At 35.3% G+C, this 16,041-nt stretch overlaps 1 protein-coding gene across 2 annotated transcripts in view; it reads right to left on the bottom strand.

Annotated features, from left to right (window-relative positions):
• Nucleotides 1-16,041, bottom strand: part of LOC126831940 (putative sodium-coupled neutral amino acid transporter 11) — a 109,983-nt gene that overhangs the window by 34,444 nt on the left and 59,498 nt on the right. For both annotated transcript variants that reach the window (XM_050562598.2, XM_050562597.2), the window contains exon 3: nt 9,332-9,406. In XM_050562598.2, the coding sequence (XP_050418555.1) occupies nt 9,332-9,406 (75 nt within the window). The remainder of the gene's footprint in view (nt 1-9,331; nt 9,407-16,041) is intronic.

Genomic DNA, 16,041 nt, shown 5'->3' with positions numbered 1-16,041 from the left:
AATATCAAAGGAAACAAGTAGCTATAAACTTCTAATAGCTAAATTTATTTTTCATTTTTAGAAGGAGTACTAGGTGTAATGTAAAACAAGAAATAGATACGTTATATACAGACTCTGATCTGCTAACGTAACAAAATAAAGTACGGGTAGTTCCCCAAATATATAAGTATGTCATTAAACAGAACACCCCTGAGAACAAACGGATCAATTTAGATTAATTAGTTGATATTACTTCTTTGTTCAAGTTTATAATCCTTGAGAGACATTTAGCGATTAAGCATGATAAAAAATATTAATCACACCTCAGAATAAAAGGATCAATGTAGGTTAATTAGTTGATTGGTTGATATTACGTCTGTGTTCAAGTTTACAATCCTTGAGTGGCATTTACAGATTGAGCAGAATAAAAAACACAAGACAATTTATATAGAAAATATTCATCACTGGTTGGTATACATACAGCACAACGTTTCGACGTGTGTTCTCTTTTCGTTATTAACAGTAAATGACAAAGATAAGAGAACAGTTGTAGAAATGAAATGGGGTTTAACGTCCTACTGTTCTACTCCGACTGGGATAATGAAGACGGGCATATGCCATACAATGTGCCTACTCTTATATCGAATTCCAACTGCCAAGGGATCTTTTACGTGTATGTATACACATGACCTCATTTTTTTCGTCCCATCCAAACGACTAGACAGCTGTCCTTGTCAGGGCCTGCACCACTGAAAAGGGAAAACCACGTCGGAAAATCTCGATGAACTTTCTCGACCAATGCAGAGATCGATCACCCGACATCCAGGCTAGTGAACCAGCATAATACCCACTTTGCCACCGTGACTCTCAGTTGTAGAAACATTGTGCTATATGTATACAAACCAGAGAAATTGTGTTGAGGTCTTTCTTTTGTTCAAGTTACTAATGTCACTCAATCTTGTGCTTTTGATTATAAGTTAGATAACTCTGTCTCTATCCTTGGTGTCCCCAGTAGTCTTATTCCGTACCATTCCACTTACCCCTGGGTTTATCCATGGGGGATGAAAAGTATTCAAATTATCTGCACTTAATGATTGTGCTATTTTTATTGACCAATAGTGTAACGACTTGCCACTGTCTGTTTTAAAGTAGCTAAGTCTCTAACTCAATGTCATCCAAAGTCTTACACGTTGAAAATACGAATTATTTGTCAATTCAACTCAACATTGATGTTGTGATCTTACCAGGAAAAGACAGGCTTCTGATATCCAATATTTAAAACAAAACAAGCCAACAGTGAGGCTGATGTCCCCCGCCGAAATAGGAAAATAATTAGAGGACACATATAAATTTATCACAAATTATCTTTTACAAAGTATTGAACAATCAAACAGTATATCTTTACTTATAGTCTAAGCATACAATGTTTTTGATGGAATAATTATAGCATATTAAGGGGAAAACATGCTCTATGCCTACAGATCTAGAGTTTGGTTGTATCAACGGGTCTATTTTCCATCTTGCTGCAAGTTGTGCAAAGTTCACTGTTTTCTTTCTGTCATTAAATGTCAATTCATTATTGCATACTATATATTTAATTAATTTATAATAGTTTCTTTTTCAATTTTTTTTTTCCATTTATTTGTTTATTTACCTTGCCTATATTCATTGTATTGGATTGTATTGGAATTGCTCAATTGATGCTTTTATCAATACCTGGTTATAATATTATGACATGTAATGTGGCAAGTTGAGTCGGGACATGTAGGCTATAATGTAACCTAAATGTATACATAAGTGGATTTCGTTTCATTTTTTTAGAAAATATTGTACAGATAAAAGATGAGGAATTACAGGGGTAATACATTGGAAAGCTTCTTCAAGAACTAAAGCATAAACTATATAAACGAGCTTCCAATCAAATTGTTTATCTCTGCTTACCCTAAGCGGAACGGACAGACAAACAGACAGACGGACGAACCCATTTTAATAGTTCCCTGCTTTCTTCGAAAGGCGGGGGACAATAAGCATGAACATTTACTCAATTCGAAGATCAACCAATCAAATTGTTTATCTCTGCTTACCATAAGCGGATCGGACAGACAGACAAACAGACAGACGGACGAACCCATTTTAATAGTTCCCTGCTTTCTTCGAAAGGCAGGGGACAATCAAAGTAGGAGAGTTATTGTTTTCCAAAGTCTCGACCAATCAAATTGCGTATCGCTCTGCTTACCCTGAGCAGAAAATGCTCATTATCAAACTTAGTCAAGGTATTACTGTAATGAAACTATACACCAAGTTTCATCAATCTCACTTAATTAGAACTAAAGTTATCGTGTCCCAAAGCATCAACCAATCAAATTGCTTATCTCTGCTTACCCTAAGCAGAAAATGCTCATCTTCGAACTCCATCAAGGCATTGACCTAATCAACACATACACCAAGTTTGAACATTCTAGCTCAATTAGGAAGAGAGTTATCGTGCCCCAAAGTATCAACCAATCAAATTGCTTATCTCTGCTTACCCTAAGCGGAAAATGCTCATCTTCGAACTCTATCAAGGCATTGACCTAATAAACACATACACCAAGTTTGAACATTCTAGCTCAATTAAAAGTTATCGTGTCCCAAAGCATCAACCAATCAAATTGCTTATCTCTGCTTACCCTAAGCGGAAAATGCTCATCTTCGAACTCCATCAAGGCATTGACCTAATGAACACATACACCAAGTTTGAACATTCTAGCTCAATTAGGAAGAGAGTTATCGTGTCCCAAAGCATCAACCAATCAAATTGCTTATCTCTGCTTACCCTAAGCGGAAAATGCTCATCTTCGAACTCCATCAAGGCATTGACCTAATAAACACATACACCAAGTTTGAACATTCTAGCTCAATTAGGAAGAGAGTTATTGTGTCCCAAAAAGTGTGACGGACAGACAGACGGACAGACAGACAGACAGACAGACAGACGGACGAACCCATTTTAATAGTCCCCTGCTTTCTTCGAAAGGCGGGGGACAATAAACATTTTACCATTGGTACACGAATCGTGTACCATAGTGCGTTTTAGTGTCATTTGCCAGAAGTGACCAGAAAGAACGAGGCTAGACACATTCAACTGGAGAGCCTGTTCAATAGACTGGAATAACCAGATGCTAGAAATTGCTGTAGAGTTGAGACACATGCCGTATTTCGCTGGACATAACTGATTTGAAATTAAGAGCCAAAACGGAAACAATTGAATGTAAATCAGTTTATATACAATCAGATTACATTATTATATGCGTTGCGACCCATTTGGGTCAATTTCTAGGTTCAAAATATTAGCGATTTAGCTCCTTTAAGTGACATAAAAACATCTTTCCCATCAAAAACGATGTTTTAGGAGATCTTTTTGTGTGCATGTCACTTCTTTTATATTAAATTTCTTGCAAACTTTCTCATAATCGAGCGAAGAAGTAGCCATATTGTTGTGAATGTAAACAATGAGGCTAATAATTTGAATACGTGAGTACCCCATGGATGAACCTAGGGTATAGTGGAATGAGACCACAAGACCACTGGGAATACTGAGGATGCCCTATCTCTCACTTAGGCCACAAGTAACCAAGTAGCTGTTTTCTTCGTAAAAATGTAACATGGAAGGAAGCATGTACGCCATATCAGATCGGTTTACCCAGTCGTCAACTTGTTTTGTCCATTACAAACTAACGTCATGTTGATCTAAACTAATTATCAGCTGATTTATGAGATTCTGAAAAATTTATCGAAGAAACCTCCAAGCCATTTCTATAACATTTCTTACAGGATTCTTCAAGACCGCTGCATTTTAGGTTCAGTAATATGTTATAATTGTGATGTGCATGACAATATATAAATGTCAAATGGATAATTATCTCTGATTTCGAATAGAACTTAAATCCCTAACAATCCATTTCCCCAGTAAGCGTGGTTGATGAGCGAGAGGAATGAATCTTATCTTCTCATATATCCTTTAATTAATACCCACAGGATACCTGAAGTGTAGACAAGTTACAGAAAAAAAAAAGCTATCATGTTCATTTTTCTTCCAAAGACATTAATTCTTCAATTTAAAAATCGATTGCAGTTTATAGGTGCCTTGGGTATAAATGTTATTTGCAATTCTCCAGCGAAGTTAGATAAAATTTAATGAGTATTGACTACATTTGAAACAATGGAATGTGCCTTTCGCAATTCCTTTTTTTTTTATTCTTGACAAATTTCAGACCAAGCATTAGTGGTGCATCTTGTTGTTTTTGTACTTCATCTTGGGAGCAACGCTCTTTGAAAAAAGCTTGAGGTTCCATCAATTCAAGTACGATCAACATGACATCTGGTATTTTCTTCTTTGGACAATTGTGCATTGATCGACAAATTTCAATTTTTTGATATGACGTCATGGTTCCAAGATGGAGATGACATCATGCTCGATTCTCCTAGTTCACAAACTACGCTCATACTTGTTTAGAACAGAGAAAATTGACTTAAAGATGTATTATGTATTTCAGATCTTTATCTTAGCTTCAAATGTTATATAAAGTATTATTTAGACATTTATTTACATGTCAACCATATAATTAAAGCCCGTCTTCATTAGCCCAGTCGGAGCAGAACAGTAGGACATTAAACCCCATTTCATTTTATTTCATTTCATTTTATAATTAAAGCAACATTAGGTAAGATAAGATAAAGAGCTGACAGCTCTCGCTATAATAGTTGAAAAAATAGATAATGAAAAGAGAATATGCTGACAATTTCAGTCAAATTACTTCACTCTAGTCATAGACATTAGCGATATTATAGGTTGAGAATGCACCCCTATCTCCAAGCCACATACGCTCACACCACCAGGGATCGTACCACAACCACAAGTCAGAGGTGACCGGCCGGCTAAACTATAAACTATTATTAAAGGTTGAAGCGTGACACTCCAAACCACTCGGTTATCCCAACCCCCCATTATCTGAGATCCAGTTTTTAGTTAAAATGTAACTAAAACAAATTTGACTAGTGTTTATAGTTACTTTGTAGAAATGAAAAATTCAATAACAATAACAAACCATAAATGAAATCAATATCTGATACCCGAGATTCAAATTACGTATCAATATTATTACAGTTAATGTATTCCCTTTGGTAACTTGTCGATTAATGCATTAAAAGCCCATATACTAATTCATCTTCATTAGCCCAGTCGGTGCAGAAAAGTAGGACATTAAACCCCATTTCATAATAATAATATTAACATCCTAAAATCCAACCGAAGCTGCTCTTTTGGTAACATTATGGTCAAAACACTAGTTAAAAGGAGTACGCGATTAACAGTTCAAAAGAAAGCGTTTCTAAAAAGATGGGTTTTAAGATTCCTTTTAAAACCGTCAATTGATGTACAGTGCTTGAGGTCTATAGGAAAACCATTAGAATTCCACAGTTCTGCTGCCGCAAAACCAAAAGAGAATCATTTCCATATTCTAGCTTAATTTCAAACACACCTACACGCATCCACAAAGTACCAGATTTAGATGAAAAGAGACTATTGGCTATTCCATTTACAAGGTTATAAGAAAGACTTATGAAATGAAATGGGGTTTTACGTCCTACTGTTCTGCTCCGACTGGGCTAATGAAGACGACTGGGCTAATGAAGACAGGCATACACCATCATACAGTATGCTATGAGGGAAATTTTACCAGGGCACTTCATCCACACAAAAATGTCACTTGGATCCCGTATTTGAACAATTAATAACTGGAAGACTATAATCTGATGAAATTAAAGAGACCAAAACTAAATTGTACAATCTTTGATATTTGTCTGGGAATGGAGTTATATTGATTAGATGTCTAGTTAGTGGAAATTTATCTTTATGGGAATCCAGAAATAGAAGGCTTGTTCATGGTCCATTTTCAGAGAGAGAGAAAGTGAGAGAGAGAGAGAGAGAGAGAGAGAGAGAGAGAGAGAGAGAGAGAGAATGGGGTTTAATGTCCACTCGAGACAAACTAGGTCATTTCGGGACTAACATATGCTTTAGCAGTGGGAGAAAACTGGAGGACCCGGAGAAAACCCACGACATTGGACAGGCGACCCTACTCCTTGTCACGTACAACTGGGGATTCGAAACCGCACCAGTTGACTGGTCCATTGTCATTATCCATTATGTATCAAAAACAATCACCAATTAGTATATTTTCAACAGATTGGATATTAAACTAAAATCACACACCATATTTGGTTTCTGTGAATAGTACTTTAGAAATTAGCTTAATTTTATTTTGCAAACCAACTATACCATATCAAAACAGAATTGTGGGCGTATAAAAACGTCCAAAATGTGTCTATGAATTATGAAGCATACTTACTGGAATTTTATTTTGCAACCAACTATACACTATTAAAAATGGGTCAACTACAGTAGAGTTATGAAGCATACTTTATGTATTGTATAATGGTCGAGAGCGAGACATTAAGTAATATATTGTAACAACATGAGGGCTGTAGGCCCGAATGTTTTTACAATATATTACGCAATGTCGTAAGCTCGAGACCATTAAACATCTTAAAATACTGACACTCCACACGAGCTTTTACGTCACATTAGTCCAATATCTCACTGGTTTGAATAAAGTACTATTGGCAAGATTATTTGAAATAATGGTACACCAACATCAAAGGGTGACGTCACATCTGTATTTTAAGGAATTTTATTTTGCAACCAACTATACACTATTAAAAATAAGTCAACTACAGTAGAATCTGTGGGAGCAGTCACTCCTTTTCAGCCACAGGGGGTTGGATCATAAGGTCTGTCTTAAGTCAAGTGGCCTGGTTTCGATTCCCCTGTCCATCCTAGTGGGTTCTCTTTGGGTCCTCCTGTTTCCCTTTACTGCTAAAAACCCCTATGCGCATGCAAATTATTGAAATAAAATATGCATATGTTAGTCTCGAAATGACCTGGTTTGGATGTTACTCTCTCTCTATCTCTCTCAATGACCTAGTTCGTGTGAGTGAACCTTAAGCTCTCCCTCTCTCTCTCTCTCTCTCTCTCTCTCTCTCTCTCACACACACACACCATATCATGACAAATTCCCCTAATAGAAATTCTTTGGTTTTATCTAGTAACCCACAATCAAAAGACAATGGATATTAAATGTGTCAACTGATATTAAAAGGTTAATACTAAAAGCACCTGTTGTTATGATTATAATCAGTGATATTTAATCTATCTGATCACAGGATATAAAATCTATCACAGTTTAATTAACTTCTATAAAAATCTGCTTGTCACATATTAAGACATCAGGTCAAAAATAATTCCTGTTTTTTAACAGTTTAATATAGTTTGCAGTGTTGTATCAAAGACAGCAATTATTAATTCACTTTGATATATGATATTGCTTTTTCAATTCCATACACAGACCATATACATTCACTTTTGATATAAAATGCTAAATGCTGTTCCTTTTCAATATACAAACATACATTCATTTTTTTATATTTTATATTAAATATTTCATACTAAATGGTGTTTTTATTCTATATACATTCCTCTTTGATATTTTATACTAAATGCTGTTTCTATTCCACATTCCTTTTTGATATTTTATACTAAATGTGCTGTTTCTATTCCATATATACATTCCTTTTTGATATTTTATACTAAATGCTGTTTTTATTTCATATATACATTCCTTTTTGATATTTTATACTAAACGCTGTTTTGATTCATTTAGTTTTGATATTTTATACTAAATGCTGTTTCTATTCATTTAGTTTTGATATTTTATACTAAATACTGTTTCTATTAATATAGTTTTGATAAAATATGCTACATGCTGTTTCTATTCATTTAGTTTTGATATAATATACTAAATGCTGTTTCTATTCATTCATTTAGTTTTGATAAAATATACTAAATGCTGTTTCTATTTCTTCTATAACTAATATACATGGTCAAAATAAGAATAACATTAAATTTATTTTTATAATACAAGGAAAATATATTGTCTGGGCTATTGGCAAAAACATTTTATAGTGCACACATTAACGTTTGAATAATGAACTAAATCTTCAGTTTTTAATTTGATCCATTTTTGTCAACAACAGGAATTTTAATTCAGTGAAATCAAAATAAATTAACAATTGAATTGGGTCCAATAATCAAATATAAGCATTTGAATAATGAATTGGAGTATTTGAATAAGAGGGATGGAGAGAATTAAAATTGTTTTTAAGGTCATACTTTTCTGCACCGACTAGGCTAATGGAAAGGGGCATGCACCATGCATTGCGCTATGACCATTAGGAAAATTTTGACTAGACAGTGGCACTAAGGCCTACTCTCATTTCAAATTCCAACTGTCAATGGTTCTTTTACATGCATGCCAATGTGTACACGGGACCTCAGTTTTTTGTCCCATCCAAAAGACTAGACACTGTTCTTGACGGGCCCGCAGTCCTGCCCCACTGACAAAGGGGAAACCATGCCAGAAAATACTGAGAAAAGTTTCTCGGCTGGCAGGTAGTGAGAAAGAAAGAGATTTTAAGTCTGTACCTTTTAAAGTACATTTACATTTCATTTCATGTTTTATAATTCAGAATCTTGTCTGGATCAGGCTCTTAAAAGGTTTGTAAGAATCTTTGTCATCAATCAGTGCTAATTCTTGAGCTCACAGATCAGTTTCAAGACATCGACTGGTGTAGCGATTATATCGATTCCTTTACAACCACAATAAATTTGACCTTGGTTGACTTTTAAAGGCATGGGATATCAAATGTTTGGTCAAACTAAAATCTGAAGGTAATACTACGCCATACTGCCTCACTGACTGAGTTATTGAATCAGATTGAGTCTAGATAGACAATCAATAAATTATGTTTGTAGCGTGAAATGAGACTAGATCACGAAAGCACCATCCATTTGTCTTTTTGTTATCTTGTAATACTCCCCAACCTAGACAAAGATGGATACAGGGGTAGGGGTTAAGTATTTATTATAATTCACATTTTGTCAATAATGAACAGTAGTTGAAGAGAAAAACAAAAAGCAGGAAATATTTGTAAAAAACCCGTCAATAAGAAAGAAAAATGACCCTTGTTCGATGAATAATCAAAAGCCTATTTTGCTTCCTTCCCTCTGCCCTTTCAGGATCAATCCCCATCATTATACAAAAAATCCAAGATCAGTATTTGTTAATGTGAAAAATTACACAGGTCACAATTCAATGGAATACAATTACTGCTTTTTCCTTAGAACTGTGATCTATGTAATTCCAGTTAAATTACTTAATGCCATTGAAACAATATATCAGATAATGTAAACATTTACCTGTAATTAATGCTACACCTATAATCAGTAAGATTCCTAGACCGAAACCTGCCTGCCTTAAGGCAAATGGAACACCTGAAAATAAAAGTGATAAAACAATTTAAAGGAAAAGACATGAAATGAAATGGGGTTTAACGTCCTACTGTTTTGCTCCGACTGGGCTAATCCAGAAGGTCATACGCCATACAGTGTTCTATAATGGGAATTTCGCTCGAGCAGCGGCACTATGGCCTACTCTTATATCTAATTCCAACTGCCAAGGGATCTTTTACATGCATGCCAATGTATACACGGGAACTCGGTTTTTATGTACTATACGAACAACTAGACAGCTGTCCCATCCCAATGTTAATGGAGATGAATCTCTAGCTCAAAATTACTCATAATATTCGAAATAATAATATAAAAAATATGTGAAGAATGTACTAAGCTGATGTAAACGACCGACATTCAATTTGGACTGTTTGTGTATAAACCGACATAATTGATTAAAAATTACAATAGAATTTTTATAAGGGGTCCAAAGAATACGCCCTTTAAATTCAACCTAAAGTCAATTTGTGTCAATGGCTTAGACAGGGAGGGGGCATTGGGCCATGAGGACATGACCTTTTCCCACCAAAAAAATCACTGTAACAGATCGTTTTATTGCTTAATCCCACACATCATCCAAAACTCCGGTTATATAACAACTCTTACAGATCTTAGTGTAGTAAAGACAAGTAAAACAAATTTTGAACTATAAAAAACAAAACGAAATAGGATCTGTGTTTTAATCAGATTGTACCACTACTCAGATGGTAACTTTAGCTTTTCGGCTTATTGAAAATCGTTTAACAATTAATAGGATATTTCATCTCATGAACAGAAAGACTGATTAAGGGCCATCTGGAAGTAATTATGTTATCATAAATTGGTGAAATTAATTGGCATTCTGATCGCCTGAACAGAAAAACTATGTATGAATTTCAACCCAATCAGATCAAGGGCAATATCTCTTGAAAGTAATTATTGAAGATTTTGTAAGAGCTATATATTTTGCAATCTGATTAAAACACAGATCCAATTTCGTTTTGTTTTTATAGTTCAAAATTTTGATTTTACTTGTCTTTACTACACTTGGATCTGGAAGTGTTGTTATTTAACTCGTATTCTGCTTGAAATGAGGGGTCAGCCAATCAAATGGTCTGTCGAATCGAGCGTTTGACCTTTTTTGCGCGGAACTGTGGGTAGACATTAGCGGCAATAGAAATCAAAACAAAGCAAAAGTAGATAAAAAAAATACATGGCGGTCGAAAATTGGTTAATCGAATGACTGACGTAATCGGGCCAAATGTCGCTTGCTTGGTACCTGACGTCATAGAACGTGAAATCCCACTATAACTTGTTAGATCTACATGTAGTGTAGGCCATCGAAAGTATAAAAAACGAAACAAAATATAGATCTATATTTTAATTAGATTGTATATTTTGTAAAAATGCCTGGAAATAACTGGTCGGACATGGACAATGTCTGGTCGAATTCTGTGACTTGTCAGGTGAAACTTTCAAAAATTTATCGGTAGATTTTCGCCATTTTCGGAAAATATAAGTACAGTAGACAGCTACCTTTTGTGAATTTTTAACTTTACTTGCTATCGTACATGTAGCTCTACATTCTATAACTTGCATGTCACAACCCACAATCGGAAAATGCACATAAAAGTCCATTAATCCACAGTATTACTTTTTTATCTGAAAAATGTCACAGTCTGGTCAATCAACCACTTGGGCTTGCTTCTATGGCCATGGTCATAGTCTCGGAATTCCATTCTCAGACATAAAGATAATGTTGGTGAGCGAGGGTAGCTCTATAATTGGAAATCTAACTATTCTAACACTGAATGGATACAGGGTCATAACCAGAAAAAAAACTACGTGAAACCAAATATTGACGGTCATACCCGTTGGGTAATCAAATATTTTTGATATCGTGGTTCAACTCGACCATGACTGAAAGTTCTACAATATCTCGAAGGCGGGCGTAGTAAATTTATTGTAGGTGCCGAATACAAAAATATATATTATACCTTTGTAAATAAGCACTGGGTAAATTAATTAATCTTTTTAATAAATTTTTGTCACATATATTCAAGGGAATCTTACGAGATAAAACATACATTGTTGTGGAATTTTTATGATGTCACGCTTCAGAGATTTGATATTTTCTCAATAAATCCAATGCCGATACGCATTAAGAAGTCATCAGTCGAATGGTGTAATTCGGTTGTATGTATTTCAGCATAGAACCTTTTATTACAAATTTTGATGAAACCTATTCCTGCATATTTACAAAATAGGCTTCCTGATAATTTCTTACATATTCGTAAATTACAGTAAAATAATTATCAATACCCAGAAGTTCCATATTATGTTATTATTCTGATGTAGTATTTACGGCATAGTAATCTCTGCATGTTTTCACGATAACGTGTACATAGATTGCGTAGCCACTACAGTTTATAAAGGGATTTATATTTTAAGATTTGCGAGGTCAAAATAAAATGGGAGATTGGTCAAGATTTGTATCGTTTTCAACATTTATTAACTGATAATCTAAATAATACTTTATTAATTAATAATACAACAAACAAATAAGTTCCCAAAAGAAGATCCTATTTTCAACCCTTTATAGAAAAGGCGGGAAATTGTCGCATGATTAGGCGAACATCGTCAAAGACGGGAAGCTATATTATCGGATGATAAGGTGCGGATGAAATTATGGATTTGTATTGTAATGAACAATAACTCAAAGTCTCGATCATACTTTATTAATCATACAACAAATAGTTAAGTTCTCAATGGGTGGTGTGTATTTTAAATCCGCAGGAAGCGTGACCCAATTATTCATTCCTTAAACATCCTGTTCGTGTTTGATTCCGGAGAAAAAATAGCACCCTGCATTTCCCGACCGACAAGTATCATGACATTCAAGGCAATTTAATGGGTAACATTTTTATATCCGTGACAAATCAAAACCTATTTCGTCGGTCAAACGAAAACTAAGCAAAATTGTCCTGGCTCACATGATGTGGATCGTAAAAGATATTAGTCAACAGAATAGATCTTGATAGACATTGTGCCAACTGCCAACCCAAATGTCAGAATATTATGTCCGACCAAAAATTTTAAATGTCAGGCAGAATGTTCATCCAGTCTGACATGGTGTCAGACAAACATTCGAAAATTATTTTCAGCATTGATTGTAAAATATTTGGCAACACGGAAAATTCCAATATACATGTACGAAAAGCTGAAACAATCTTAGTAGAATTAAACAATCTTATATGTCTAATAACATTAGTCTACCCTTACTAGAGCGTGCCATTTACTTTACCCTCCATCATTTATCTTGATTAATGTATAAGGCCACCTCATTTATCTCACTATTTCAGGGTATTCATCATTTTGATATATGGGGAGAGAGAGAGAGAGAGAGAGAGAGAGAGAGAGAGAGAGAGAGGAGGGAGGTTTACATCCACTTGACACAAACTAGGTCATTTTGGGACTAACATGTGCTTAAATATTATTTCAGTAATTCACCTGCGCGTAGGGGTCTTTAGCAGTAGGAGGAAACTGGAAGACCTGTAGAAAACCCACGATGTTGGACTGATGACCCTACCGGGGAATGTATGGTCAAAAAAGTCATATCTAGAGATATAAATGGGGTTTAACATCCACTCAACCTAACTTGGGTCATTTCGGGACTTTGGGAGGAAACCCACGAGATTGGACAGACGACCCCTACTCCTATCACATGCAAGCGTGGGAAATTATTTTTAACCCTATACAAGTCTGTAACCTCTACTGTAATCACTGAGATCTGTTAAACACGGAACACACCGGGAGCAGCAGAAATACAATATCTAATATTGATCTAAAATGGACACCAATTTCCTCTAACATGTATTCAATTAAATAACTTACAATTAAGTCACTTGTAGACCGACAAGGGAGTTTATACCATTAATATACACAGTGTATTCAACATTATGTTATTACAAAGACGTGCTACAAACTGCCGAGCAAATGAAATCAAATGGAATTTTATGGCACGTCAGCTCCAACTGGGCTATAAGGTGCCAAACATACGGTGATTTTTGACTAGACAAACTGCTCAGCAGGGTTGGATTAAACTTGCATGGGGCCCCTGGTTGAAATTGTCACGAAGCCCCTGGCTGAAAATCTCACGAGGCCCTTGCATAACTCATGCCGATATATCATGGATGTTCAGTTTACTTAATTGTTTTTGTTTCTTGATAAACATGCATACCATCACAAAGTGATAGACATGATTATACAGGCCCATATTTAGCGCATTTGCATAACTCACAATTAAGTTGCTTGCAGACCGACAAGGGAGTTTATACAATTGATCTACATGGTGTATTCTATATTATGTTATTGGAAAGTCGAGCTACATACTGCCGTGTACAATCTACGATGGTTTCTGAAATGTCTTCTCACATGCATATAGTTGGGGTTTAGCTGGTCTTCCAGCCAAACTTCAACAAGAGCTGCATGCCTTATTACACGCATTAAAAAATATGATCATATTACTCCAAATTTAAAAAATTTACACTGGTTACCTATTTCTTATAGAATTGATTTTAAAATTTTATTGTTAACTTTTAAATGTTTGAACAAATTAGCACCTGTTTATTTATCTGATCTTTTAAATATGTATACACCAGGGCGATGTTTACGCTCTTCGGATGATCATTTTCTTTTAAAGCCCAAATATTCAAAACTGTTAACTTTTGGTCAAAGATATTTTAGTGTTAAAGCACCAGCTTTATGAAATAAGTTACTGTATGATATCAGGTCCTGTAATAATGTCAATACTTTTAAGAAAAAACTTAAAACCCATTTATTTCTTCAAGCTTTTGTAAACGTACATGTATATATCTTGCAATTTATACTGATTCTTGTGTTTTCTTAGTATTTTATTGTTAATTTTCATGATTTTATAATTTTTATATTTGTACCATTGTAAAGCACCTCTGAACATGTGTATGTGAAAGAGGGGCTATAACTAATGTTTGTAATAAAAATAATAATAATTAAAATGTTTTGAATAATAAATTAGACCTCATCATGTTTGTTTAGTTTATATTCTTTATTTCCTACTAAACCCAGTTCTAGTAAAGTTGGGAGTGATAATTACTTTGTTTTAGATGTTTGTAAAGCCAGATGAGATGGGGTTTAATGTCCACTTGACAATAACCAGATTGTACCAGCAGGATTCACATATAGCACCAACCTGGCTTATATAAAGGGTTGGATGGCCGAATGGTTAGAACGAACACGCTGAATCATAAGGTCTGTCATTGAGTCAACTGGCGAGTTTTCGATTACCCGGTTGTACGTGACAAGGAGTAGGGTCGCCTGTCCAACCTTGCGGGTTTTCTCCATGTTCTCCAGTTTCCTTCCACTGCTAAAGACCACTACGCGTAAGCGAATTATTGAAATATAATTGAACCATATGTTAGAACCGAAACGTCGAGGAGACATTAAACCGCATTTCTCTCTCTCTCGCGTATAAAGACAGACATACACCAAGTAGTGTACTATGAGGGAGATATTGCCAAAGCAGTGGCATTTTAACCTATAATCCTTAACCGAATTCCAACTGCAAAGTGTATGCAGGACCTTGTTTTTTGGGGTTTTTGTTGTCCCATCTGAATGACTAGACACTTTTCCTTGCCAAACTCTCTGTTCTGTATTCCTTTTTCCGCCAACATGAGGATCGAACCTGGGGCCTCCTGGTTCGTGAGCCAGCTCCTTATTCACATGAGCGTCAAGTTCTTCAGAGTGGGCGGAAAATGTAGAAAAACAAAGTTGGGCAGGCAACCCTACTCCTGTTGCACATAGAAATCAGAGATCAACACATGACAACTTGACACAAGGCTTATGATCCCCCTTGCCCCCCCCCACCTTAATAGAAACAATACTATGTAAATATTCAAAAGATATTCTTAAAAAAAGTCTTTTATTAAATGGTTGTTATTGTATGGTAAACCTCAGCCTATACTACATGTATGAATAAATTGTGGCATGACCAGGCATGATTGGTTCATTGTGTGATTTATCAACGAGTCAGTCTGACATCTTGTTATCAAGGCTTAGTGACATGGTATTTTATGCCATCCAGCATTTGGCTCACATAGATAACGGCATTCAGACCATAAACTTAAAACAGGTACTTTCTGATGTGCCTACAAAACAAGTATTTTCCCTTTCGATGAAATATCAATCAAGGAGAAATAATATATAAAGTGGGGTTTACAGTTCTACTCCGAACAAAATAGGTTAATGACGACAGGCATACACCATGTGGTGTGCTATATGGCCTACTCTTATTTTTGAATTCCAACTGTCAAGTTTCCTTTTACATGCACACCAACGTATATATAGAGAGAGAAATGGGGTTTAATATCCACTTGACACAAACTAGTTCATTTCGGGACTAACATATGGTTCAATTTTATTTCAATAATACACTTGCGCGTAGAGGCCTTTAGCAGTGGGAGGAAACCGGAGGTCCCAGAGAAAACCCACAAGATTGTACAGGAGACCCTACTCTGTGTCACGTACAACCAGGGAATCAAAACCATGCCAGTTGACTCAATGACAGACCTAATGATACAGCACGCACACGCTTACCCTTT

This window comes from Patella vulgata, chromosome 9 (genome assembly GCF_932274485.2).
Source record: "Patella vulgata chromosome 9, xgPatVulg1.2, whole genome shotgun sequence".
In the NCBI taxonomy this organism is placed as follows: Eukaryota; Metazoa; Mollusca; class Gastropoda; family Patellidae; genus Patella; species Patella vulgata.
Note: the sequence above shows the minus strand (reverse complement) of the source record. Positions and strands in the feature narration are given on the sequence as shown.